The sequence below is a fragment of the Chanos chanos genome, chromosome 7, assembly GCF_902362185.1.
Source record: "Chanos chanos chromosome 7, fChaCha1.1, whole genome shotgun sequence".
NCBI lineage: Eukaryota > Metazoa > Chordata > Actinopteri > Gonorynchiformes > Chanidae > Chanos > Chanos chanos.
Window position 1 is genome coordinate 34564854 of NC_044501.1, and position 25143 is coordinate 34589996.

General features: G+C 41.4%; 2 protein-coding genes across 3 annotated transcripts in view; one reads left to right on the forward strand and one right to left on the reverse strand.

The window, feature by feature from the left end:
* Window positions 1-1032: 1032 nt before the first annotated feature.
* LOC115817464 (E3 ubiquitin-protein ligase TRIM39-like) lies at window positions 1033-3677 on the forward strand. Of its 2 annotated transcripts, XM_030780771.1 has the most exons (7): window positions 1033-1629; window positions 1863-1958; window positions 2142-2375; window positions 2469-2616; window positions 2669-2677; window positions 2936-2977; window positions 3139-3677. In XM_030780771.1, exons 1-7 carry the CDS (start codon window positions 1048-1050, stop codon window positions 3675-3677), a joined length of 1650 nt encoding a protein of 549 aa, XP_030636631.1. In that variant the 5' UTR covers window positions 1033-1047. The 2 variants fall into 2 exon arrangements, with proteins under 2 accessions (XP_030636631.1, XP_030636630.1); XM_030780770.1 differs by lacking the exon at window positions 2669-2677 and having other exon boundaries at window positions 1048-1629; window positions 2951-2977.
* Window positions 3678-4491: 814 nt separating this feature from the next.
* The window catches only part of LOC115816261 (zinc finger protein 638), a 35225-nt gene continuing 14573 nt past the window's right edge, over window positions 4492-25143 (reverse strand). Inside the window, exons 2-25 of the mRNA XM_030779226.1 lie at window positions 18332-19883; window positions 16962-17023; window positions 16814-16852; window positions 16327-16703; window positions 16029-16231; window positions 13266-13418; window positions 12973-13071; window positions 12776-12831; window positions 12604-12668; window positions 12354-12388; window positions 12054-12188; window positions 11712-11843; window positions 11348-11389; window positions 10992-11123; window positions 10401-10529; window positions 10206-10231; window positions 8580-10098; window positions 8291-8353; window positions 7109-8200; window positions 6607-6904; window positions 5738-6070; window positions 5314-5436; window positions 4965-5086; window positions 4492-4572 (exon numbers count right to left, since the gene is read on the reverse strand). Of these exons, the coding sequence (XP_030635086.1) occupies window positions 4492-4572; window positions 4965-5086; window positions 5314-5436; window positions 5738-6070; window positions 6607-6904; window positions 7109-8200; window positions 8291-8353; window positions 8580-10098; window positions 10206-10231; window positions 10401-10529; window positions 10992-11123; window positions 11348-11389; window positions 11712-11843; window positions 12054-12188; window positions 12354-12388; window positions 12604-12668; window positions 12776-12831; window positions 12973-13071; window positions 13266-13418; window positions 16029-16231; window positions 16327-16703; window positions 16814-16852; window positions 16962-17023; window positions 18332-19883 (6868 nt within the window). The remainder of the gene's footprint in view (window positions 4573-4964; window positions 5087-5313; window positions 5437-5737; window positions 6071-6606; window positions 6905-7108; window positions 8201-8290; window positions 8354-8579; window positions 10099-10205; window positions 10232-10400; window positions 10530-10991; window positions 11124-11347; window positions 11390-11711; window positions 11844-12053; window positions 12189-12353; window positions 12389-12603; window positions 12669-12775; window positions 12832-12972; window positions 13072-13265; window positions 13419-16028; window positions 16232-16326; window positions 16704-16813; window positions 16853-16961; window positions 17024-18331; window positions 19884-25143) is intronic.

The following is a 25143-nucleotide window of genomic DNA, read 5'->3' on the forward strand; positions in this document are numbered from 1 at the left end:
TCCCCTATATTCACACAGCACAGCCAACAGACGTCTTGTTCAAGCAACAGATTGTCGGGTTATTATTATGACAGAAAAGCAAACTAAACTGATGACAGGATAGAGGCGTATTAGTAGTGCTCAAAGCAGAATTTCTGAGTCATGAAATGGCAACTTTAAGTAACATTTTCTAAAAATATATATACTTTTTTATCCAGAGCAAAACATGTTTTTCCTCATACATAGTTGACTATTGTGTTAAAATTACTCTAATCTTAAAAATTAACCTATGCAACTGTGTAGCTCTGTAAGCCAGTGATGTTTGGGCCCTGCAACTATCTTGCAATTGGTTTGCACTTGCACACGCAACCTGCTGTACGATCATCATACATAGAGATACAATGTAACAGAGAGAGTGAGAGAGAGAGAGATCATACTCCCTAGCATTTCGTGAAATGTTGTTACTGTTTCTTTAACCACAACTACAGAATTCCTGGAAGGGTGAGGCTAAGTGACATCACTCTCATGAAACGGAACCTACCTGGGAACTTCAACTGCTGGTTCAACACACAGACCAACTAATTCTAGACAGTTCAATTCCTCTTCTTTCATTTTGAGGAAACAGAGAATTCAGAAGTCACAAAGGTGAGTAGGCAAGTAGCATGTTTGTGTGTGTAAGAGAGGAAAACGGAGAGTGCGAGAGAGAGAGACCTATTGTAAGTCGCTTTGGCTAAAAGCGTCTGCCAAATACCAAATTGTAAATTGGAGAGAGACAGAGAGAGAGAGAGAGAGAGAGAGAGAGAGAGAGAGACGAACAGGTGTCTGAAAGGTACCATGATATTCTCTTTCACAAAAACTCTCAATTTGTTTCCATGTACAAGGCCATTCATGACATTCATGAAAAGTTTATATACATTCGATTTATGGAAAGAAATACGCCAGTCAAGAGATCATGGGCATTAAGTGGAAAATGTATCAGCATTTAATGAACACATTCTATGCCATGGATTCTGCTTCTGTAACAATTTGAGGAGTGTTTGCATCCTATTGCTTTTATTCTCTTCAGATATGAGTACTCCAAGCAGTGTCCTGTGTGAAGAGCAGTTCCAGTGTTCTATCTGTCTGGATGTCTTCACTGATCCAGTCTCTACTCCCTGTGGACACAACTTTTGCATGGACTGTATCAAAGGATTCTGGGACAGCAGTGAGCAATGCCAATGTCCACTGTGTAAGAGAGACTTTGAGAAGAGACCAGATCTTTCTGTCAATACATTCATCTCAGCACTAGTTTCTCAGTTTGAGAGGTCTTCTCGAGAGGAGGCTAGCCGCGCTTTGCTGAGATCTAATGCCAAACACAATGATGTGGCTTGTGACTTCTGCTCCGAGACCAAGGCTGTGAAGTCCTGTCTGGTGTGTCTGACCTCTTACTGTGAGACTCACCTGGAGCCTCATCAGAGAGTCCCGGCCTTAAGAAGACACAAACTGATCGACCCTGCCCAAAACCTCGAGGACTTCATATGCAAAAAACATGAAAGACCCCTTCAGCGGTTCTGTAGAGATGACCAGATGTGCGTGTGCCAGTTCTGCACGGAGTCAGACCACAAAACTCACCGCACTGTTTCCATGGAGCAGGAGATTGGAGAAAGGAAGGTTTGACATATTCAACTCACTGGTTCCTATATTTCGTTTCACTTTGAAAATGCGCTTGAGTTTTTTGATCAAGAGGTCATTGCTATGTTTCAGAAATACTTGTAATGTACTTGAATACTTCACTGAGGCAGACATGTCACCCATGAACTGACTGCTTTAAAAACAAGGATTGAAAGCCTGATCCTGGAGGGAGTGTTCGAAGCAGCTCTAAGAGCATTCCTTTCTGTCTTTAGACTCAGATGAGGAAGACCAAGGCAAAGGTGCAACAGATGATCCAAGACAAACTGAGGAAGATTAAAGAGATTGAGCACTCTGTGGAGATGACAAAAGTAAGTAAAATGGAAACCTGGTTAAAAAAAAAAAAAAGCAGCAGTACTCTAATGTGAGGAATTCTAAAATTCAAGAGGACACAACTTAAACCATCAAAACTATACACAGAGGTGACACACTAGATGGTTGGTGTTACTCTGTTACGCACACAACCATTCATTCTGTTTTCCTCCCTCCTCCAGAAAAGCACAGAGAAAGAGATTGCAGACTGTGTTGAGCTCTTCACTGCTCTAATTCGGTCCATTGAGAGAAGCCAAACTGAGCTTCTTGAGGTGATGGAGGAGAAGCAGAAGGCAGTAGAGGATCAGGCTGAAGGGTTCATTAAAGATCTGGAACAGGAAATCAATGATCTAAGGAGGAGAGACACTGAGCTGGAGCAGCTCTCACACACTGAGGACCATTTCCACCTCCTACAGGTCAGTGTCCCTTTCTCCCTTCTCTATGGTAACACAGGACATAGGAAGACAGCTCTCCCTGTTTACTGAAGATCTCTCCTCTGTCTATTCTAGGTTTCTCCATCACTCTGCACTCTCCCACAATCCAAGAGCTGGCCTGACATCACTATTAAAACACAACTGAGCGTAGAGACCTTGAAAAGCAGCTTTACTCAGCTGGACAAATTGCTCAATGAAGAAATTGGGAAGATACCAGAAATAAGTCAGTGTAACGTTTAATGTGCTTTAATTTAGTGGACCTGTTATTTAGCTAGAGCTGAAATATGACAGGTAATATTTGAGCTGAAAAGGTGAAACTTATGTCCTTTAAAATTTATTCCATATCTTTATTTGCAGTAACAATGTAGAAGAGAAACGATATGGGCAAAAGATAGAGAATATGGATGATCTTACAGAGCAAGGCAATGAGTGTCTAAGGTCTAGAAAATAAGTCAGAGAGCAGTGAGTCTCCGTATTCACACATTCCTACTAATGACCAATCTGAATAACAATTATTTAAAACTCTTTTTAAAACTATAAACCTTTTCTCTCTGTAGAACTGAAGAGGATTCAGCACTATGCAGGTACAGCACACATAAAGCATTTTCAGGCCTGAATGTGGTAAAACATTGCTTAAATATGCAATGTAAGTGTTAGGTAGCATAGGCTCTTAACATCAAATGAAAGTGTGTTTTTAATTCAAATTGCCTCTCACATAGAGTTCACTGATTCCTCTCATTCACAGTGAATGTAACTCTGGATCCTGACACAGTACATCCAAACCTCATCCTGTCCGATGATGGGAAACAAGTTTTGTTTGCAGCCACAAGACAGAATCTTCCTGACAATCCGGAGAGATTTGATCAATGCATCAATGTCTTGGGAAGGGAGGGGTTTTCAACAGGAAAGTTTTACTATGAGGTGGAGGTTAAGGGGAAGACTCACTGGAGTTTAGGAATGGCCAGAGAATCTATTAACAGGAAAGGGAGGATTATCGCAAGCCCCAAGAATGGATTCTGGACTGTTTTGCTAAGAAATGGGGACACATATTCAGCTACTGAGGCTCCCTCAATCCCTCTCTTCCTCATACAGAAGCCCCAGAAAGTGGGCGTGTTTGTGGATTATGAGGAGGGTCTGGTCTCCTTTTATGATGCGGACACCAAGTCTCATATATATTCTTTCACTGGTCAGTCTTTCAAGGAGAAACTCTATCCATTCTTCAGCCCTTCTCTAAATCATGGAGGGAAAAATGCTGCCCCAATCATTATCACAAAAGTCATATAGTATACATCATGTAACACAATCAAAACCACTTAATGTTTTTTTTGTTTTTTTTTAAATAAATTGTATTATTTTTTAAAGTAGCTTGTTCAGTAAATATTGCCTAACTCCAATTTACGTTCATGATTGAACATTTATTGTATATAATATTATACTATTAAACCATTCTTCAAATGGTTTCTGAATTTCCATAGGCAATTACGGTAAGGTTCCATGTGAGGTGATCAGCTCCAGGTCTTCAGACAACATAATCCAGACATTCTTTCTGTTTGTTTTGGTTAGTCTGTATATAGGAAATGTTATACATGATATGAAAGGATGCACTTCAGGAAAGAGTTTGAAGAGTTTCCTGCATTCCTTCACACTGTATCATTTTTCATGTTCATTAATGTCAAATGTATTTATAGCAAAATGACTTGACAAGTCACACTGCACATGCACTGTTCTGTTTAAAAGTAGACCTACAGAAATTTAATGTACTGAAAGCAAACTTTTATGACCACGGGTACACTACAGAAACTGCACTGAGAATCTCCACTGTGATAACATGATGCAATGTCAAGATGGAGTGAAAACTTTTCATTTGTTGAATAAAATACATACACACAGTACCTTTGTCAATAAAATGTGTTTATTCATATTGGATTTACACATTTAAATTTATTCAAGTCTAATGAGTTTGTTCTTTTTTTTTTCACATGATCAGACACATTCACTCCAAAATGAAAGAAAATATACAACGATATACCATTGGACCCACCTATTAACAATAATACAAAACCAAAGGGACAAGGAAAGAGGACAAAGTGTAACTGGTTTACTGAGACACTGATCTGTGACTGGACACATTGTCTGAGGTGCCGCACTGCTGTTGAGATTTCAGCTTCTTGTAATATTTCTGAAAGAGAGAGAGAGAAGGGGAGGGGGGGGGGCAGAGAGAGAGGGGGGGGGGGGGGGGGGGCAGAATGAATTTCACAGTAAACGAGCATCCACTGGCCAGTTGTCACATTATCATTTGCTGTATCCTGTCGACCCAGCACTAACTGAAGTAACTCAGGAAAAACCATTCACTTAAACAACAACAACAAAAAAAAACAAAGATCAGAAGGTTCTAGAGTGAATAAAACGGAGATGAAATTGGCCTTGAGCAACAGTACAGTAAATCTCAGAAAAATGCTATATGGCCTGCTTCAGCTCTACACATGCTAGTTAAAGATTTACCTAGAATACAAGGAGCCTTTTGAATTATTATTTTAAAAATATATAAGTTTTCCAGTCTACAACAGGTACCTCCATATTCTGGTAATGGCGTAAACTGCTGCAGTGGCTTTTCTTCGCCGTCTCCTCATTTCCGTAGAACAGAGAGCAGAGCTGGCAGAAGAAACCTGTCTTAGGCACTACGAATTCCAGCCCTATGAACAAAAAACAGTGCCGACATAAGACACAAACAAGTAAATACAAAGTACAGCAAACAAAAACACTACATATGTGTCACAGCCAAATAGCTCTTATGTCTCTTCATGTTTACATTAAATATGACAGAACAAAGACACTGATGGAGTCGGTTGTAGATGGTGGACTCTGTAGGGTTATGATGAGGGTTGATGTTGGAAGGCTGTATGATTCAAGTGTGTCTCACCAATGGGGTTGTCAGGGCTGAATGGGGGTAAGGTAAAGTCTTTGTTCAGAGGTGACTGGGAGCGAGCTCTTTTATTCTCTGGACCTTGTTTCTCCTCAGCTTCTCTCCTCTGCTTAGATTCTTCTGAAAAAGATGGAACACTGAATGAAACCACAGAATAAGGCATTTATAAAAAAGAACAAAACCGTGGACTGGTGGACTGGATGAAAATCATCAACACACTGGATTGCCACGGGAGAGATGTTAAAGTCATAACTGCCCAAAAAGCTCTGAGAAACATTTACAAAACATAGAAAATCTGTATTTGTGTATTTGTGAAAAAACCCAGGCATAACTTCAAGCTGTCTGAGACATCTCAAACTTCTCCATAATCACACATACTTTTGAACACTTCAGCACAGCTGATCTTTGTCTATCTTATTACCTTTGATTGTTTTCCGCCTAGCTCCAGTGGGTTCAGTAGACACTGCTGTTTCTTGCAATACTTCGGTGTCCTGGACTGGAAGCTGCTGCTGCTCCTCCTCCTCCTCCCCCTGCCCAGGGGAGGTGTCTTCTGTCCTGGCTGCGACTATGGAAGTCTCAGTCTCCAAGTTGTGGAGGTCTGCTTTCAGTTCCAGATCTACTGAGTCTGCAGCTAAAGAGGGCTCCTTTAAGAGTGAGGCCGCCGTAGCAGATTCCTCCAAACAGGGCGTTTCTGCCTCCTCTATCTCGTCACTGGTCTTTCCACTCACCCTCTTCCCCCGAGTGGATTTCCTCACTACAGGAAGCAAGAGGGTTCAGCTTACCTACTTTTGTGTATTAATAACACCAAGCTAAATCTTTGGAAACTATCAACGACAGTGGAAATGCATGGTAATATATATATCAAAGGAATATGTGGCAAAGAGACATACAAATATATAGTAAAGAATGGACAGAGTTGCTAAAGCTACATAAACATTCATATTTCAGGAACAGTGGAGCAATGTACCCTTTTGAGCCCACCGATTCTTTTCTAATCACAGGTGTGCCAAGCAAATATTGTTCAGGTAGTTTGCTTGGCACACCTAGGTGTATTAGCCCTCCTAGGTGTATTAGATGTATTACAGTACAAAATTAAATATTTACAAAGTCATCTGATGAACAACTTTCAAACAGGCATATTCACTGCTAAAAAATAAACTGAATGAGCCATCTCTGTAACGTTATGATGAAAGAGTTACACTGCACTGTACATTCAAGATGTACAAAAGTGATACACTGTGCAATACTGTCTCGCAACAGGCTCAGTCAGCAGATCAGGTGAGCATGTACCTGGAGTCTGGCGGGATCTCCTCTTGGCCCTTTTGCCTTTATCAGTGACTGACTCTCCCTCTTTTTCCTCCTCCTTCTTCTGAGGCTGCTCCTCTTCCTCTGCACCAACCTCATCAACTGTCACAAAGTTCATCTCGCGTAGCACTTCTAAATCGTGACCCTCCTCATCCAGGGTGGGAGACCTCATTGCCTCTTCAGCCAGTGCTGGGACCTTGACAGCAGGGCTGGCACACTTGGCCTCTTCGTGTTCCTCTTTGTCATCATCATCACTTTTGGCCTCATCTAGGGTGACCAGAGTCTGCACAAAGGCAGCAGAGGGAAGTCAGAAAAAAGACAGAGATCTGATGTATCATAGCACAGGAAATGAGGGATACAGAAATAAGACTGAAAAGAAACTAGTGGAAGCAATATTTTGATGTGATGGAGAGTCTTCAGCGGCCCGACAGCATGAAAGCAAAAAAAGAGGGAGAGCAAGTGAGAGTAAGATAGAGAGTGTACCAACCTCAGGGTTAAAAGCATCTACTAAATCTTCCTCCTGATTCACCTCCTCTTCATCTTCCTCCTCAACAATCTCATCCAGTGTAACCAGTCCTTGCAACTCCTTCTCCAGATGCTCCTCAGCCCCCACCTCATCACCTCCAACCTCATCTACAGTCAACAGTGCTTCAGGATTTTCTCTCGCCTGCTGCTTCAGTAACTCCTCTTCCTCTGGTTCATCGTCAGGGAAGTCTTCTTCTTCTTCGCTAACCTCGTCAAGAGTTACCAGAGAGTTCTGATTAGAAGGTTTAACATCTGCTCCATCTTTCTGGTCACGCCTTGTCTCACTTTGCACCTCCAAAAAAATGTTGGATTCCTTCTTGATTCCCATCGTTGATGGCTCTGCATTCTGATCCACTAGGCTGGGTTGGGGGTCTTCCTTCTGCTCCACTGCTACAGAGGAATCAAGCTGAAGGGTTTCTGTAACATGAGAGGGTCCATTTTCAGTATTTGTGGCCTGAATGGTTGAACCATCTGGTTGTGCCTGAGTTTTGGACACCTCTCCAATATCTTCTGTTGAAAGTGCTAGTGCTGGTTCTGCTGCCATCTCGGGTTCTGTCTTCTTGTCTCTCTCAGCAATGGGCATTTCCATTAGTGCAGCGGGTAAACTCTGAGAGGTAGCTAAACTCTCAACCTTCGTTATCCGAAGCCCCTCCACTATCTGCATTTGTGGTTCTACAGTTTCAGTGATTGAAATGGAGGTGGAATCTGCAGATTTCAAGCCAGTCACATCATCACCTTTCTGTACATCAGCCTCTGATTTGATGTCCTTGTTGGTTTTTTGAGTCGTCTTGGATGTCTCTTTTTTAACTTGTTTTGCTTTGGCCCCAGGCCTGGGCCGGTGAGTTTTTGGGGTAGAGTCATCTGATTTCTTCTGAACTGAAGAGGCTGATGTGGCTGAGGATTTGGGGACATCATCACTCCTCTTACGTTTGGGTGAGGGCTGTTCAGCAGAGGGAAGTTCTTCTTCTACTTCATCTCCGACTTCATCCACTGTCACAAACTCATCCAGGTTAAATGGGAAATTGTCATCCAACAAATCGTCCATTTCTGCAGTCTGCAGACAACAAATGAGGGATTAGGAAAACATCTAAATCTCCATGTCATCTCCAGGTTTTTACTTAAGCAGTGAAAGTAAAACACTCACCTTCTTCTCCTTTGTTTTGGAGTCACTTCTTGATGATCGCGTGGTCTTACTAGTACCATGGCTCTAAACATAAAAAAAAAAACATTAAAATGTAACCCCAGCTTCACCCTTTAGTGCAACCTGACTGGTGTCTTCTGTGGTTGCAGGCTAGCACTGAGGTACCTCTCAGACCAGACCTCGGATCAGGTCATCCATACCTAATCACAAATTTGCCTCACAAGACCTTCATGCAAAAAACTAATTCTTGTTCTGCTATCAGTGTGGAAGAAAGATTATTCCTTATCCTTACCTTATGCTTAGACTCCTCATGGCCCCTACTCTTCTTGGAGACAGGGCTCCTGTCCTGCTTGTTCCTCCGTGAAGCTGAAGAGGAGGAACTTGAAGAACCTCCACGCCGCGTTGATGGTGGCTGCTCCTCGTCTGAGCTGGCTCTGCTCCTATGTCTGGAAGAAGATTCTCTCTCAGAAGACTCCCTGTGGCCATGTCTACCCTTATCACTACTGTTCTGAGACTTCTTCCCTTTGTCAGACGATGGTTTGTTGGTGTCACTTTTTTTGGAGGTGCTCTCAGCCTGCTTTTGCTTGGCTTCTTCCTCTGCACGTCTTAAAGAAGACTGCATACGACACTGGTGTACAGCTGCTTCCAGAGCCTTCAGGATCTCCTGGGTGACAGGTGGGAAGTCCAATGTTTTGTCGTGAGACGGGACTGGCTCAGCGTTGGACAGAGTTGGCTCAGGCGTGGTCAGATCACCTTGTTTGACCTCAGTATCATCTTTGACCTCAGCATCATTCTTGATATCAGTGCACTGTGTGGACTCTTTGGACGGGATACTATGTACCTCACTCAGTTCTACTGAAAGGGGGACCGGGACTGTGCCCTCAACAGAGTCTGTGCTAACCACAGAAATAGGATCTTCAGCCGACCCGGTCTTCTCCTCCTCGTTTTTACCCTGTTCAGTTGGCAAAGTCACTTTACCTATTGCAGGTGCCTTCTCAGACTGTGCATCTTTTTGACTGTCAACAGCTGTCTTGTCACCTTCTTCTGAGGGGTCGGTATTGACACCATCTCCTGTTGACACAGTTCTACCCTCTGACACAACTGTCTGATCTGTCTGGAGGACATCTTGACTGTCCATCTTGGCTCCACTCTCAGAGGCACTACCAGCTGTAGCAACCTCTACAGTTATGGTTACATCCATCTTGCTTGCATTGTCAGCAGTGTTATCAGTAGTCGCTGCAACTGGTGTAGAAGTGACATCCATTGCTGCATCATTCTCACTAAAACTGTTAGCGATAGCCCCTTCTGCTGAGGTAGCTGTGTCATTAGTAGTCGCTGCAACTGGTGGAGAAGTAACATCCATTGCTGCATTACTCTCACTAAAACTGTTAGTGATAGCCCCTTCTGCTGAGGTAGCTGTGTCCATCTTTGTTTCATTTTCACCTGTAATGTTGGCAGCGACTTTCTCATCCATCCTCACTGCCTTTTCAGTACCAGTGTTAGTGGCAGATGGTTCTGTCGTGGCATCTACCTTCGCTACATCCTCAGTGACTGCGTTAGCAGTAGCCGGTTCTGCAGTGGTATCTACATTTTCAGTGATACCATCATCAGAGACAGCTTGAGGAGTGGCAGCTGTTTCTACAGGTTTAGCATCAACATCAACAGTGCTAGTCTTAGCAGCAGGAGCAACAACAGGACTTTGGGTGTTTGTTGGTTTTGTTTTAGCCTGTGTCGTGGGTTTTACAGGAGCTTTAGCTCCTGACGCAGGGCCTTTCTTTCCCGCTTTACTCAGCTTTGCAGCTGGTTTAGAGCTGGAAGAGGTTATAAAAAAATTATATGTCATTCAAACACTGTAAAGTGTAGTAATATAATGTGACTGAAATTAAGTACATGATGGTGTTACACAGCTTCCTCTTACCCTTTTGTCTCTGGTTTCTTCTTGCCCTGCAAAGCAAGTAATACAGGATGTTTCAAGTTATAAAACCACACTGTTATTCTTTAACCTAAATACACAACTTACCAATTAAAATCCCAGCAGTTAAAAATTTCAAGAAATGTTGAAACCTTTCTTTTTCAAGAATGGAAAATAACAGAGTGAGTCAGCAGTACACACCTCATCAGGTGTCTTGGCAACTTTGGCCAGTGTAAAGCTGAGTGAGTTGTTCTGAACAATGCAGGGAAATTTGAGGAATCGACTGTGCACAGCTTTGGCGATGGTTGCATTCTCCATCTCAAAGATTATCTGAAAGGGAACAGGAGAAAGACTATTAGCAAATTATCATTTGAGAAGTTCTATTTGACACCTTTCAAATCTAGCACAGATCAAATGTTTTAGTGCATAACTAGTTCTGTGCTGAATGCTATAATTAACAATGAGTACCAAGTCAGAACAAAATTACCGTGTGAAATTCTATGTGAAAAGATCTTTAATGCCACATGTTTCAAATCTAATAAGAGTTTCTTAAGTGAATAGAACTCTTGAGGGCAGCAGAGAGATCAACTTATATAAAAATGGTATATGTACATATATACAGAGAGAGAAAAAGAATGAAAGAATGAGCAGACAGACAGATATACAGTTAGACAGACAGATACAAAAATAGATAGATAGGCAGACAGACAAACAGACAGATAACTAGCTAGCTAGCCAGATAGATAGATGGACAGACAGAGATATAATGTAGATCAGTGTAGTTGGCCTCACCCTGCCGTTGAGAGGCAGAGTCTGCCTGTAGGCACCAAAGCGTTTGATGAGGTCTTGAACCTCATTGATGGCACTCTGTCCATTGGGTACATTACTGACTGTGAGGAGTCGCTCAGGCAACGTAACAATCTCCTAAACACAAAGAGATGGACAAGGAAGGAACAGAGGAGAGGTCAAATGATCAGAACTTAGATTAGCCTACATATGTATATATATATATATATATATATATATATATATATATATATATATATATAAAAATGGACCGCATATTATGCAAGTATATAAATATGATTTGTATAATAAACAATGTCCATTTCAACACCAAGTGTAAAAATGAGGTGTGTTCTACTCACAGGAGACTTCTCCATTCCCATCAGAACTCTGAACAGTGACTCCTTGAAGAAAGAAAAAAAAAAAAAAGTGTAAATACACTCATTAAAACTACGGCACTACTAGGTCAAATAAGGTCAATTAACCTAGAGATGAATATATCTGGGGTGACATTCATAAAAGCATTGAAACAATGGAGATATGACATCATTAAAACATAGCATCACTCTGTTTCCCAAAAACCACTGCAGCCATCTTCAACTGAGTTACTCTACAAACAGAACTCAAAAAGCCACCACAGACTGCAAGCTATCCTCACTGGAGGAGATCTCGCTCTTTAGAAGCCTTAAGTGTCAATCCTGTATAAATGACTTATTTTGTCCTTACTGTGTAATTCAGGTCAATGGGTTGGGTCATCATGCTGATGGTTAACTCAGTCTCCTGTAGTTTGGCAGGAGTCTTCGAAAAGGCCTTCACCATAGCCTCAGCCGCTTCCGTATTCGGCATCTCCAGGTATGCCTAAATTTGACCGTCAAACACATGGCAAATCACATTGTACATCAGATCAGACAACCAGCCAGGTGGACTGATTACCATATACCTTTTAAATGAGCTGATCATAAATCAGGCAGCTATGAAAAAACTATTATCAGTTATGGAAATGGACCATGAGAAATGGATTAGATTTTAGGCAATCAGTGTTTGGGATCACCTATAGGAAACGCTTACCTTTTTCTGAGTGATGGCTATGACAGGCACAGAATTGAACCCATGGGGCAGGGCAAGTTTGGTCAGGTCATCCACAGTGACTCCTGTTTCAGGAAGACCAGATATCTCTACTACATTCTTCCTCCAGGGTATTTCCTAGTCAAAGAGTAGCAACAGAAAGTAATCAGTAAATAAGGGAGAAGAGCAGGTATGCTTCTCTCTGGAAGTGGACCCTGTAAGTAACTCTTAAATGAAATATACAACTACAAGGTGAAGACATGATGAAAGGCAAAATGAGACTGAAAATGCAGAATAACATACCCTCTTTACAACTTTCGTAGCGACAGGTGTAGTTTCTGTGAAGGACAGTAAAACAAAAAACAAAAAAAAAAAAGATGATTTTTTTTCTGACACTTGTTTACCATCTCCATCTAATCACCTCTTTCTCTCTCTCTCTCTCTCTCTCTCTCTCTCTCACACACACACACACACATGCACGTAATACCCTCCAGATCAGACTACAGCAAGGTGATCATGTAAAACTTAACTAATATAGTGTGCAATCACTCACCTGAGGTTTCTGTGGGTGGTTTAGCTTTAACTGCCTGTGGTGTCTTTGTTGTTGGGGTCTCTTTTCTGTCATTACACAAAGAAAAAGGACTGTCTTGTTATCCTAAAAAAACACTGATGAATAAAAACCTGAAAAAGTTGGTGAAATCATCAGAGAGGAAATTCATGCTTACTTTTTGGCTACAGGTTTCTTCTGATATTTGGAGCTCTTTACATCATCCTTTATATCCTATACAAACACATACATATATACACCATGAGACATGGTTAGTCATAAGCAATGGGAGAGACCGCTTTGAGGAGCTGGGCAAGCTCCTGAAAGCTGTGAAGATTTCAAGAGGAAAAATAGTGTGCAAAACTATCCTCATACCCTCTCCATGGAGATGTTGAGAATCTTGCCATGCATTGTCAGTTCTTTACAGTTTACAAGGGCTTTGGCATCTTCCTCCCTCTCCATACATACAGATGCCTGAGAGGAGTAATAGAACATACATATGAATTGTGCACTTATGAACCCTTTGTTCATTTCAGTGTTTTAAGAGTAAGAATTATCTACAAACATCAAACATGAGGCACTGTAAATAGTCTGAAAATCTGTGATGACAGACTGCCCGATGAGTCCGTTAGCATGTCATCTGGACTGGGAGGACTGAATGGCCATACCTCTCCTATAGCTTTAAGGAGAATAGCTGTATGGATCTTGCCAAATGGTTGGATGACATCAACCAGTTGTTGCTGGGTGCTGCCAATGGGTACTCCAGTGATTCTCAGCAAACAGGAAGTGCCGGGTGCAGCACTCTTTTTCGGTGTCGTGTTCTGAAAGACACACAGATTCCCCCAGTATTATGGGTGTAACGGTACATGTATCTGTACCGTACTGTTCGGTACAGGATGTTCGGTTCGGTGCACGTTGTGATCTGAGTGAATATAGTCTAGCTTTAACCACACACGTTACGTGCATAATTATTATGCTCTGATGGTCAGTCAACGTTAGCGAATAAAGTGATACTTGACAAGATACAGTGTGCCCTCTCTTCTACAGTTCTGTGTGCGGAACTAAAATTAGAAACTCAGTTTCCTCTCCGATTCCATAACGGAGCCGTAACTTAGCAACTGAATTAGCACACGTTCAGTGATGCAGTCTCTTAAGTATGGCGACCGCAAAGCAAGAGCTTGAGGACCCTCCAGTATCCTTCAGGTCTCCCGTTTGGGACCATTTCGGTTTTCCAGTAAACTACAGTTGCAATGGGCAAAGACCAGTGGATAAGACAAAGGCAGCGTGCCAGCACTTTTCAGCTGGAATCGGGTATGTTTCTGGTAGTACATCGAACATGACTCATTTGAGACGGCATCATCCAAATGTGAGTATCACCGGTACAAGGAAAAACTGAGTGCAAACTGGAAATTATGGCCAGTTTGCCTCTGTTTACACGTTTGTACAAGTTCATAAGCTCATAAGTAAACTCATATTAAATGAAAAGAAATTTCACGTTTTGCATGTCGTTTTTTCGCTGTGCCGAAAATGTAATATTATTAATATTATTGTTGCTTTTCAAACCAAAGATTTACAGTGCATCAAACTGAGCTTCGATTAAGTCTCTCACCACTCAAGATGTCTCTGTGCTCCAGAAGTCAGTGAAGCTTCTACTTCCATTAACCTTCCTTAATTATTATTATTATTATTATGTATAAAATGTTACTACAGACATCCCACACTCTAACTTAGAAGGAACTTTAAAGTATTCATGATCTAAAACAAAATTTTGAACCATGTGTTTATTTTTCTGGGACTCAACAACTGCAACATATTTTTCCCACTCCCTATGCATTAATATTCAATGAATGAAAACCGAATGTGAAACTCAAAAACAATAACCTACGTGAATTCATATTCCAAAACACATGCAGATTAGAGCTGGAGAAAATAATCATTTTTACGATGCATCACGATGAGATAGTGAAAGATTCTGCATCGATGCATAAAAAGAAAATAATCGATTTTTAAAAATTGTAATTAAATAACATACATGCCAACGTACTGTTTTTGAAACTAAAGAGTTTTTCTTACACTGGGAAAGTTAAATCCAAAGGAGACAAAGGAAATCCACAAACATTAAAACTGATCTAAAATTAATTTACTTATGGAGCGCCAAATAATGTGGTCTGTAATGCTGCAATCAAGACTCTGGTAAACCCAACTTAGGAACTTTTGACCTCTGAAAAATGTGCGTTTACCTGATCCACTCGGAAAACAACGTAGCTGTCTGCAGCAACATCTATCCTCTAACCTGCATGGCCTCTGAAGTACGTTAACCTTACATTAGTACTTTTGTTCGTTTGAATCAAAGTAATAGCCAGTGGGCTAATATCAATTATTGCAAATGTCTTTGAAAAAACTGTAACACTAGCAACTTAACTAATACATTAGGAATGCAAACATATCACATACAGTAGTAAATGACTTGTTAAAAGTAATTAATTAGCGTTTGTAATAATATTACTGTCACGACAGAAGATGCCTTGACTGTAGTTGTTGTGACATCAAATCGGGTAAATCTGGGCACCAATTTTCCGCACGAGTTTCCAAACAAAAAATCCAACCTCACCATGTTCAAATCATTTTGTCCGAGTCGGAGCTCATATTTTCCCAGTTTCCAGCGTGTCATGAATGCAGCATAAATCTCAACATTACAGGGACTCACTTACAGAAGATCTCAGTTTGCCTTCAAATGGCAATTTTTTAACAAAATTAGGTTGTTTGTTGAAAAGTAAAAACAGTTCAAATCTGAGGGCTGGTATTCCTGTATTAATTGAAAAAAAAACAGGAAGGGCAAGACACATCGTGTTGTATCCAGAATCGTTTTGAAATTGAATCACTACCCTTTGAATAGTAATCGAATCAAATCGTGAGACCAGTGGAGATTCACACCTCTAATGTAGAACGTTTTGGACAACATAGTAAAAAGAACAGAATTCAGCAGGTTATTACACAATAAAAGTGCAGAAGTATCCACTGACTCCCAAAACAAAATGACATCTCAGAGCAGTCAGCGACAGTGTATAGGCCCCAGCAGATGTATTCTGCACACTAATACTGCCATGTAAATGATAACTAGTAGACAAACTGGTTCAAACTCTACTTCTATCTCTACCATCAACAATGGCTACACATGTCTCACCATGCTCAGATATGTCTTTCAGTGCTCCAGGAAATGCATCACTATTGTAAAACTTTGGGTTGAAAAATGGTGAAGTATCCCACTGCTTTTGGCGCAAAGGAGAAGAAGTATATAATCCAAGAAAGTCAACAAGCACCCTAAAAATCTGCTTTCCATGTTAAGAACAGCTCGTCAACTAACCATGTCAGACACACCAAGAAATAACCTCTGGATTTGTTCTTGGCCATTGTCTAGAGTCACACATTACCTTGGATGAGCTGCTCTTTGGGGTAGAAGAGGTGTTGGACTCGCTCTTCTTCAAGGTTGGAGAGGAAGATTGTTTCCTGCCACTGCTCTTCAATGAGGAGGAAGAGGAACCACTCTTCTTCTTAGCCAGCTCTGCAAGCAGGGCTGGAGCCAAAGACTGCACCACAGCCTTCAGAGAGCTGCTGTCTGTGATCGAGGATAAGTCTGCAAGACAGAGGAGGAAAAGGAATCATCAAAAAGCCAGAGTGTTAGGCAAAATGTCTATGTCGTCAAATTTACAGCTCGGCTGACTGGGTTACCTGAGGATTCAATGAGCTTCTTGGCCAATCTCTCACTGCTGCTACATCTTTGATGACGGGAGGGACTGGTTCGACGTGGGCTTGTCCTGCGGGTTGTACGGGGCGGGGAGCGTCTGCTGTAGCCAGGTGATCTGGAGCGTTGTCTGGGCGGACTCCGTGACCGCCTTCGGTACGAGGACGGACTTGCACGAGGAACCCTGCGGGGGGACCTCGACCGGCTTCGGCTACGCCTGTGTTTTCGGGGGCTTCGAGAGCGAGACCGGGACCGTGGGCGTCGGCCAGATGAGCCATGGTGGCGTCTGGGGCTGGGGGTTCTTGAGTAAGAATTTGATCGAGTATGCCTCTTGGGACTACGACGGTCAAGTTTGGGCTCATTTCTGCATATAATAAAACAGACAGAATTTGAACATGACAAAAAAGAGCCGTCGTGGCCAAAGCAATATAGAAATTCTTTAGATGAGGGAGCACCCAAGTGTATTTAATTCACCTTGTGACAGAGATAGTCTCCACATTCCAGTCAGGGAATCTACAGAAAGATATTTAAATTTTCTCCATAATTTTATAATAGAACAGTAGCAAACTATAAAATGCTGCTAAGCAACCATGCGCTGCAGTAATAAGACACAAAGACTCACTGTTTCCTCAGACGCCTACAGCTTTCAATGTGGAGGCTGGTGTTCTGGTGTTCAATCCAGTCCTGTCAATTAAAGCAATACAAAAAACATTCTGCATGAGTCACCTCTACCAGCTGTAGCACAAGAACTGTCCACAGTGTTTATGCATTAAGAAAACAATCTTCCGATACCTTGAACATAAACATCTCAACAAAACTTTTTTTTTTTAATAAGTCAGAGTAGTAAGTTCTGATAGGAAAAAAATCTTGCACATTTACAGACTGACTTCTTAAAATATTCAACAAAGGCAAAGGACAAACACAGGCACGTGGAAAATGTTTCAAACATTTCTCTATGCTGTCCTGATATAGATTTAAAAATTTTAAAGCAGGGGTGAAAATAAACTGTTTATGACTAATCTCAACAGTTAAGGCATCATTTCGAACACTGACTGATAATTCAGAATTCTTTGCACTTTCACTCATTCCCAGAACCAGCCCTGCAAATTAATAGAATGATGAATATTGCAAAGCAACAAATATTATGGGATGCTTCATATTTTATTCCCATTAGTAAACTGCAGAAAGCAGAAAAACAAAAAAGCTCTCTTCAACTGCATCGTAATACTGGATCCAGTGTAGTTCCCAGAGGACTCAGAAGAATTCACAAAGGGCCACTGAAGTCTTGCTCTACTGTCTCGGCAAACCGTGCTGACTGGAGAAAGGGTCAGGAGTCGACACCTAAAGTTCTTGATGGCTCTTCCTGGTGATCTTCAACTTCTGTATTAGCAGTCCCTCCTCAGAATTAAGTCAGGGGTTGAATCAGCATCCATATCTTCCTGAGGTTCTACAACTTGCCTTTTTTGTCAACACAATTATTAAAGCACAAAGGCAAGTAATCTTCTGTTAAAGTTGCGTTGAGTTTCTCGAAGAGCTTTCGAAGAGCAAAAGACCTACATTACATAGCAACAGACTAACTGTCTCTCAACTGAAAAAGCTATAACGCCATTCCTTTTCTATCAGCCTCAGTCTGATGAAAGCCAATTGCATAAAAGTCCCACTCGAAACATTGAAAGGTGAATTGTTGAATTTTCTTGAATTACCTTTCATAACCTCCCACTTAATTGTGCTAAGCACTGAAATATTTTTGAACAAGTGATTCAAATTTGGAAGCAGCCTGGACAACGTATGGACTCATTGCCACATTATGAAACAAGCAATTAAATTTAACAAACATATTACAAAAACATTTTTCTTCATTTTATTTGATGATTAAAAGTAATACAGTTTAAGCTCATGGCCAGGCACACATTTAAAAAACACAATTGACCGGCTCAAGTCACAGCCACTGCCTTTTTTGGTCATTTGCACAAGAGGAAGGAAGATACTCACCTTCAACCGGACACATTCTATGTTACAGAGAGAGCACGTATGAGGAAAGATTCTTGGTGTAGCAGCTGAGTAATCATTCATCATGGTGGGTGTTGGGAGCCTCTTCATGCCTGGAGGGTTGCTTGAAGGAGGAGGGAACGTAGAGGGCCAGATAGTCTTTGGACCTCCAGTTATGTCACCTAAGGGCATCATGCCACCTTGGGAACCACCAGTAAGCGATGGAGGTAGAGGTGCAGGTCGGCCAACAGGTGCTGGAATAGGTTGGGACATTGGTAGTCTTCCTGGCAGAGCTTTGGCACTTTTGGGATCTACACTGGGCGGAGGTGTCCGGAGATCCACAGCTGGAAGTTTCTGAAGATTCTGTGCTGAACCTGGAACTGAAACTGGTTGGCCGGGCTGAGGACGCTTGGGGAGCTCAACCCCACCAAAGGGTGATGCCGAAACTTCCCTTCCATATTTTGGTGATTCTTTAATAAGATGGTCTCGCTGATAGCTGTCTGGGCTCTCTTCAGAGAAGCCAAATTTGCTAGAATGTCCATAATCAATCACTTTGCTTTGCCGAGGCTCAGGGCCCAGCAGTTCTGCTGAAGGTCTTGTGTCCATGTCAGATACATTTCTCTTGGCTTTTCGTATGCGGATGTCTCGCAAAATGAAAGGCAGGTTATCGGGTGTAAGCTGGTCATCAGGGTAATGGCTCAGAAGCTCAAGGTCTTCATTTGAGAGTCCGAAGCTTGCCAAGATGCTGCTAGCACTCTCAGACGTGTAGCGTCCAGGACGATGTTCAGAAGGTCCTGGGCTGTCCAAACCACCAGTGCTACCAAACCCTGTTGTTTGGAACACCTGAGAAGCACTGGAAGAGTGTGCTATACCCGGAGGACCAAAGAGCTTACTGGGTGTCTGGTAGCCAGACCAGTCCACCGAAGGCTCATCTGATCTGCCTGGACCTTGAGATCCCTGGAAACCACTACTTCCTGAGGAGAGTAAGCCTTCTCTGGGCTCCTTCCTCAACCGAGGGTCACCTTGTTTTGGCTGCGGCTGTTGTAACATCTGGGCAAGGAGGCGAACTTCCTCTCGGGCACCTCGAATGTTCATGTCTATGGAAGCATCAAGGTCCTGAGATACCTGCGAAGGACGCTGGGCCATCTGCAGGCCCATCTGTGGGGATACCATGGGTGACATCATGCCCCCTCGGGGGCCAGACATAGAGCCAGGGGCTGAGCCAATACGAGATGGCCCAAGGTCTAGAGCAGGCTGGGACCCAAGGCCATACTGGTTGGATATCATGGGTCTCTGGCTGCCCGAAAATGGCCCTGCACGAGGGTTATACAAGGGATGTGACATGGTGACCTTGAGCAGGTTGAGCAAGGTCAGCGCAGGTGAGGCAACCGCTGGGGCGCTAACGTTGCTAGCGGCAATTGCATTCAGTTGATGCAGTGCCAACTGGGTCTTTATCTGGGCCAACTGTAGTGAGGCCGGACCAAAAAGGGGCGAGCTTCCAAAGTTGTTCAGGGAATTCGTAACAGGCACACAATTTTCCAAGAACAATGAAAAGCTGAAAAAGTCGGAGGGAAAAAAAAACACACACACACAAACAGTGTTATTGCCTCGTTGTCTTCAATTCCAGATACAGAAATGGCAAGTACGCTGGGACTTCCCTCCTTTTCTGTAACACACATTCAAACCTGCAGCTTCAAAAGTATCCAGACCATCTGTGAACATCAACACTGTTATCCTGGTTTCACTGAAGGGGAGAGAAACAGCAAGCAAAAAAAAAAAAAGACAGGGCAGACAGAGGAAAACATCATGCATCAGGATGGACAAACCTGATTTCACAAATATCATGCACGTATGGTGATGTCTCTTGGATTGAAAAGTGAGTCATTTAAACAGCATTGCAGCAGGGGTGGACAAATCATCTTTTATGATCCTCTCTAAACCAGTCCACTGGTGTACAAGAACCAGGCTTAAATCCTACATGCCTGTATTTTTGCAGTCTAATTTAAAATGAGTAAGCCACAGGCTATGCACAAGTCAGATATTCTACACCATAAAAACTGATGTTCTGGTTCCCTACACTATCAATTTGCCTACCCCTGTTGACAGCCAGGCCATTTATCTTCATATTTACTCATTTGTTTAGAATCTTCCAGAAAAAAATACATACACACCCACTTCATACACAACTGGTGTTACCTTATTTTGTAGTGAAATAGAGGCAAAAGGGCTGTAATCTAATTATAAGGCAGTCATTAAGAACACATGATTAACTTCAAATTTCAAAATCATATCACCTTAAAAGCCTCAATAAGACAACTTAAATTTACAAGCATCCACTGACAAGCAAAACAAAACAAGAAAAAAAGGAGAGAAAAAAACGTGGTTCATCCACAACTGATATAATACTTGAAAAATATCATCTTCATGGAACAAACTGAACAAAACATTAGTTCATTGACAATATCAAGAAACACTTTTAGCAATGTTGATTCAATAGTCTTACAAGAAAAACTCAGCAAGTGGTAGAGCTGTATTAAAAATTAATGTAATTAATAAACTTTCCCAACTGTCAGCCAATTGAAAGCAGAATAAACTCTCTAAAGGAGAGCTAACCAAGTGGAAAAATATCCGATGCTTAAAAAATCTCTGCTTGTTACAGCCAGGCTTAGGGTCTAGCATGGTGCACGTAGTTGTTTGAGTTCATGTGAGGGAAAAAAAGGAAAGTATAGCCTAGATCAGGGTTCCTAACATCTGGTCCTGGAGGTCTGTCATCTTGTTGGTTTTCATACATAACAAAAACTGTGATTTGTGCTTGGTCAGAGAGTGAACACCCATGCTTCCCATGTAATTAGTCTATCTGTCATTAATGTTGAGGTAAGAGCAGAACCAGGAGGATTTCAGACCTCCAGGACTGGATCTGAGGAGCCCTGTTTCAGACAATCCATGTTATATTATGAAAATACATATACATCCATGTTAGCCCACCCATCACCAGCTGTACCACAGGGGCTGGTTTAAATAACAGATTTGTATTGTTGATATTTAAGTCCATTGGCATATTTGAATATTTGTATTGCTTTGTGACTCAAGAGACAACAGCAAGAGATATAAGCTCAGAGAGAAACTGAAAAATAATCGCTGAGAAATTTTGAACTGAAAAAGTGTACATTAACGTTCAACAAAAAAGCTTAACTGATCTGATCCCAAAAGATATATTGTTCACTTGTTATAAATAACGCCCTGACACAGAACCACCACACATTCGCCTTGTATGCGAAACGATTGTTCTCGGACTCATATGGAACTGTCACAAAAATCGACAAACCCTCAGGTTCCATATGTAATAGCAAGGTTACCATCACCGTTGTAACGTTTCATTCGCGTTTCTGCTAACATTTTAAATGATTGTTTTTTACGAAAGTGGCTGGCGATGTTGACAGTTCTGGCGAATTTGATCTGTCGGTAGTCAAATAAGCAACTTACAATTATTAATGTTCAATAATAAAATGGCCTCAATTTTAGGAAACGTGCCGTTCAGCAATGAGCTACAGTCAGACATCACTGCCCTCCTTTACTGTGTCCTCATTTGACATTAATGCTCCCCACTGTGCCATGTCTCCACCCAGTTTAAACGCTGCGCTGCATATCAATGACTTTTGAGCCGTCATTGCATAACATTTCAGAGAACCGTTGCTCCGCCAAGCATACATTGTCGATAAGACCGGTATTCTAGGACAGTGACCCGACAGATCTCAATGCAAAGTGAAACATCCCAGAGCTAGCCTTTGTGCCTACCTCGTTAGCACAGAGTAGACCGATCACGTTACCTGCTTCATAGCTAAATGGCTAACTGTACAAGTTAACAAAAAACGCAAACGCAATTCTGTCACCGAATTACTTGTTGAAACTGTCTACACACGCTACTGCAAGTTAAGCATCTACAAGGCATATATGCAAAGTAAATGAAAATGGATCAGTTGTTAGGTGAATGTATTATTTATGTCTAAAAGTTAGCTAGGCCTCATCGGAGTGCTACTCAGTTCAGTTTCGAAACACTGTTTTGCACAACCCACAACATTTCACATAGGAACTGGCTTTTCAAATCTACATGGATATACCTCATCAATACAGATGTGTTGTAATAAAATAACATACCTGGCTGTAAATTTCGGTTATCTTAGGATGAGAAATCCATAACTTGAGGATACTCTCTATGTTGGAACTGTTTCTTGAGAATTACCATACTCCGCACCTAGGCGGCAGCCAGAATCACAGAACACAATCGTCAGACCTGATTAAACGAAACGAGAGCTGTGAAGAAGTGGATACAATCACACTAGACTTTATAATCAAACATAAAATAGAGGAGAAACAGTTAAAATTTACGTCGGTTCAACCGAATTATTTATTTATTAAACGAAAACGTTATGTTGCCGGGATTTGTTTGTCGACTTAAACAGAAAATGATTTTAATTCTCATCAATTTATCCTTTTTGTCCCGGAGAGGGCAGAGTTTCTCCACTAATAACAGTAAACTGTACAGTACTCGTTTTACTAGAGATAGGAGAAATATAGTCCGTGCTGTGACTAGGTCAGTACCATAACCATTTGCACGTTCATCTTCAATATGCCCACGTACTCGCCAACACAGGCTTTCTTTTTTAAACATCTGAATAGCGGTAACACTGAGAATGTGGTGACAGAATGATAAAATACTTAATGATATTGACAGGATGATGGAAGAGGAGAAAATTCTTTAAATAAGTTAAATCCCAGGTCACTGCAGGTGAAAAATCACCAAGTGCCTTGGAAACACAGTATGCATGCATAGCCTATTGTACATACAGTGCATACAAGAGGAATCAAGTCGCTCTCTTTGTCCCTAGTGCTGACAAGTACGTATATGGATTGATTTGTTTATAGAGAGTGATCGCAACAGATGAGACTGATGATTATTTAATCAGTTACTGAAGGAGAAGATATCTCTATGATTTATCAAGAAGCTGAGTACCATTATCTAAGTCTGCCTTTCACACCAACAAGAGAACCCCCCCCCCCCCCCTAAAAAATGAAGAGGGTATTATCTCAGAACCAATATCAATTTGACAAAGATTACAGTGAGTGTTGGAAATGTATTTTAAAATCTTGACAATATACAACAGAGTCTGAGGTGAGACTGTTTGAGTGGTTACGAAAAGTTCCTTTTATGGCTCGTACATCTGTGCTTGTGATCTCAATAGAGTTGGAGATGTAAAGTATTTGAAATGGAATGGCTGTGATCTGGAGAACTTTGACCTTATCATGGTATTACATGCAAATAGAGCCTGTCAGGAATGAATGTGCTGAAGTTTACAGTCCCCTGCAGAACTCTGTCATACAATCCACACCACAGGGAGTGACCAAGGACCCTTAAACACAAACGCAATGATCAAATTTCTACCACTGAAAAAGACAAAGTTTTATCCACTGTGACTCCAATATCTATTAATTCCCTTTCAGTTTAAACATTTCGTACTTTTCCTTTTTTGTAATTTTGGGGATAATTATATTCACATTACTATTTGTTCATTCTTGAGTGTAAATGGAGGGCACAGAATGACTGCAAGAGGAGCATGTAGACTCACTGCAGGTGTCAATATAACATCTTCATATTGTAAAATTAAATTGGGTAATCTTCAAATATACAGTAAAAGCAGTTTTTTAAAAATGATGATTTTTAAATATGGTGATCTTTTTGCTATTTAAATATTTAGATCTTTAAAGTATCGTGATTCTGGGTCTCCATTTCTTTAATATCCAGGGTTTGTCTGTCAGTGGTGTGAAAGAGGGGCAGGTCACCTGATTCAGAAGCAAGTGACATTTTTATCCCATCTTATGACGCCTTTGAGCTGCCATGACTCGTGCATCGCGGATACCAACTGCACGCACACGTAATGACTTAGAGACCGGGTGAACACCATCACACGAGATCAGATGTTCCCTGGCTTATGAGAAGCAATGATAATGATCAGTGACAGAATTGCTGCTCAGGTGATTCAACCGTGTTCTTAAGGTATATTTATGATTTACCGTCTACACATGCATAACTTTTTCAATTCATATGTAAACGATATAACCACAACTGATTTAAAACTATAGTCCTTGATTCGTAAGATATTTTACTTTTACTTTCCCCTTGATAGGCCCACTGATCTTTGATAGGTAGAGCTTTTACTCAGGTTTCATTTCAGAGCGTTCATTGGACATTACGGTGTATTATTGTATTATGAGTATTGTTTCTCAGCTGTGAATATTATGATTCCCATTAATCCTATTTACTGTCGGTCCAAGTCTCTGTCTCACTCAAACTTATCCGAAAAGTTTAATTCCTCTGGAATGCTCGAGTCCATCCACTAGGATGTAGGCTAACTGTCAACACATATGTCTTCATTAATTAGAAGGGAACAGAGCAATTAAGAGAGAATTTTAGGATGATTGTTGATATTTGATTACCATGTTATGGGTTGACTACAGTTTTGACCTATCGAACGTTATCACTCTGTGCTTAATGAGCAACAGGAGATCAAATAAGTTGTTTGATTTCGTAAAATCAGTCTTAAATTTTTCGGCCATTTTTTTTCCCACTCTCGCATTAAGTTCTTCAACGGCGAGTTTTGTAGCCTCCGTTCAGTTTCTTCGTTCTTGGTTAAATCCTATATTCCCCTACCATGTCGCGGGGTGTCATTTTTCAGGAAGGACTCCCCACTTACACCCAGGCAGTCGAGATATGCGGCCGACGACGTCAAACATCAGGCTGGACAAGCAATAAATAAGAC

What these genes read in the sequence shown, in the direction of transcription:
- LOC115817464 (XM_030780771.1), top strand. Translation starts at nt 1,048, where the DNA reads ATGAGTACTCCAAGCAGTGTCCTGTGTGAAGAGCAGTTCCAGTGTTCT. An exon ending in AGGAGATTGGAGAAAGGAAG is followed by an intron (nt 1,630 to 1,862) that starts GTTTGACATATT and finishes TTCTGTCTTTAG; the next exon opens with ACTCAGATGAGGAAGACCAA. An exon ending in ACTCTGTGGAGATGACAAAA is followed by an intron (nt 1,959 to 2,141) that starts GTAAGTAAAATG and finishes TCCCTCCTCCAG; the next exon opens with AAAAGCACAGAGAAAGAGAT.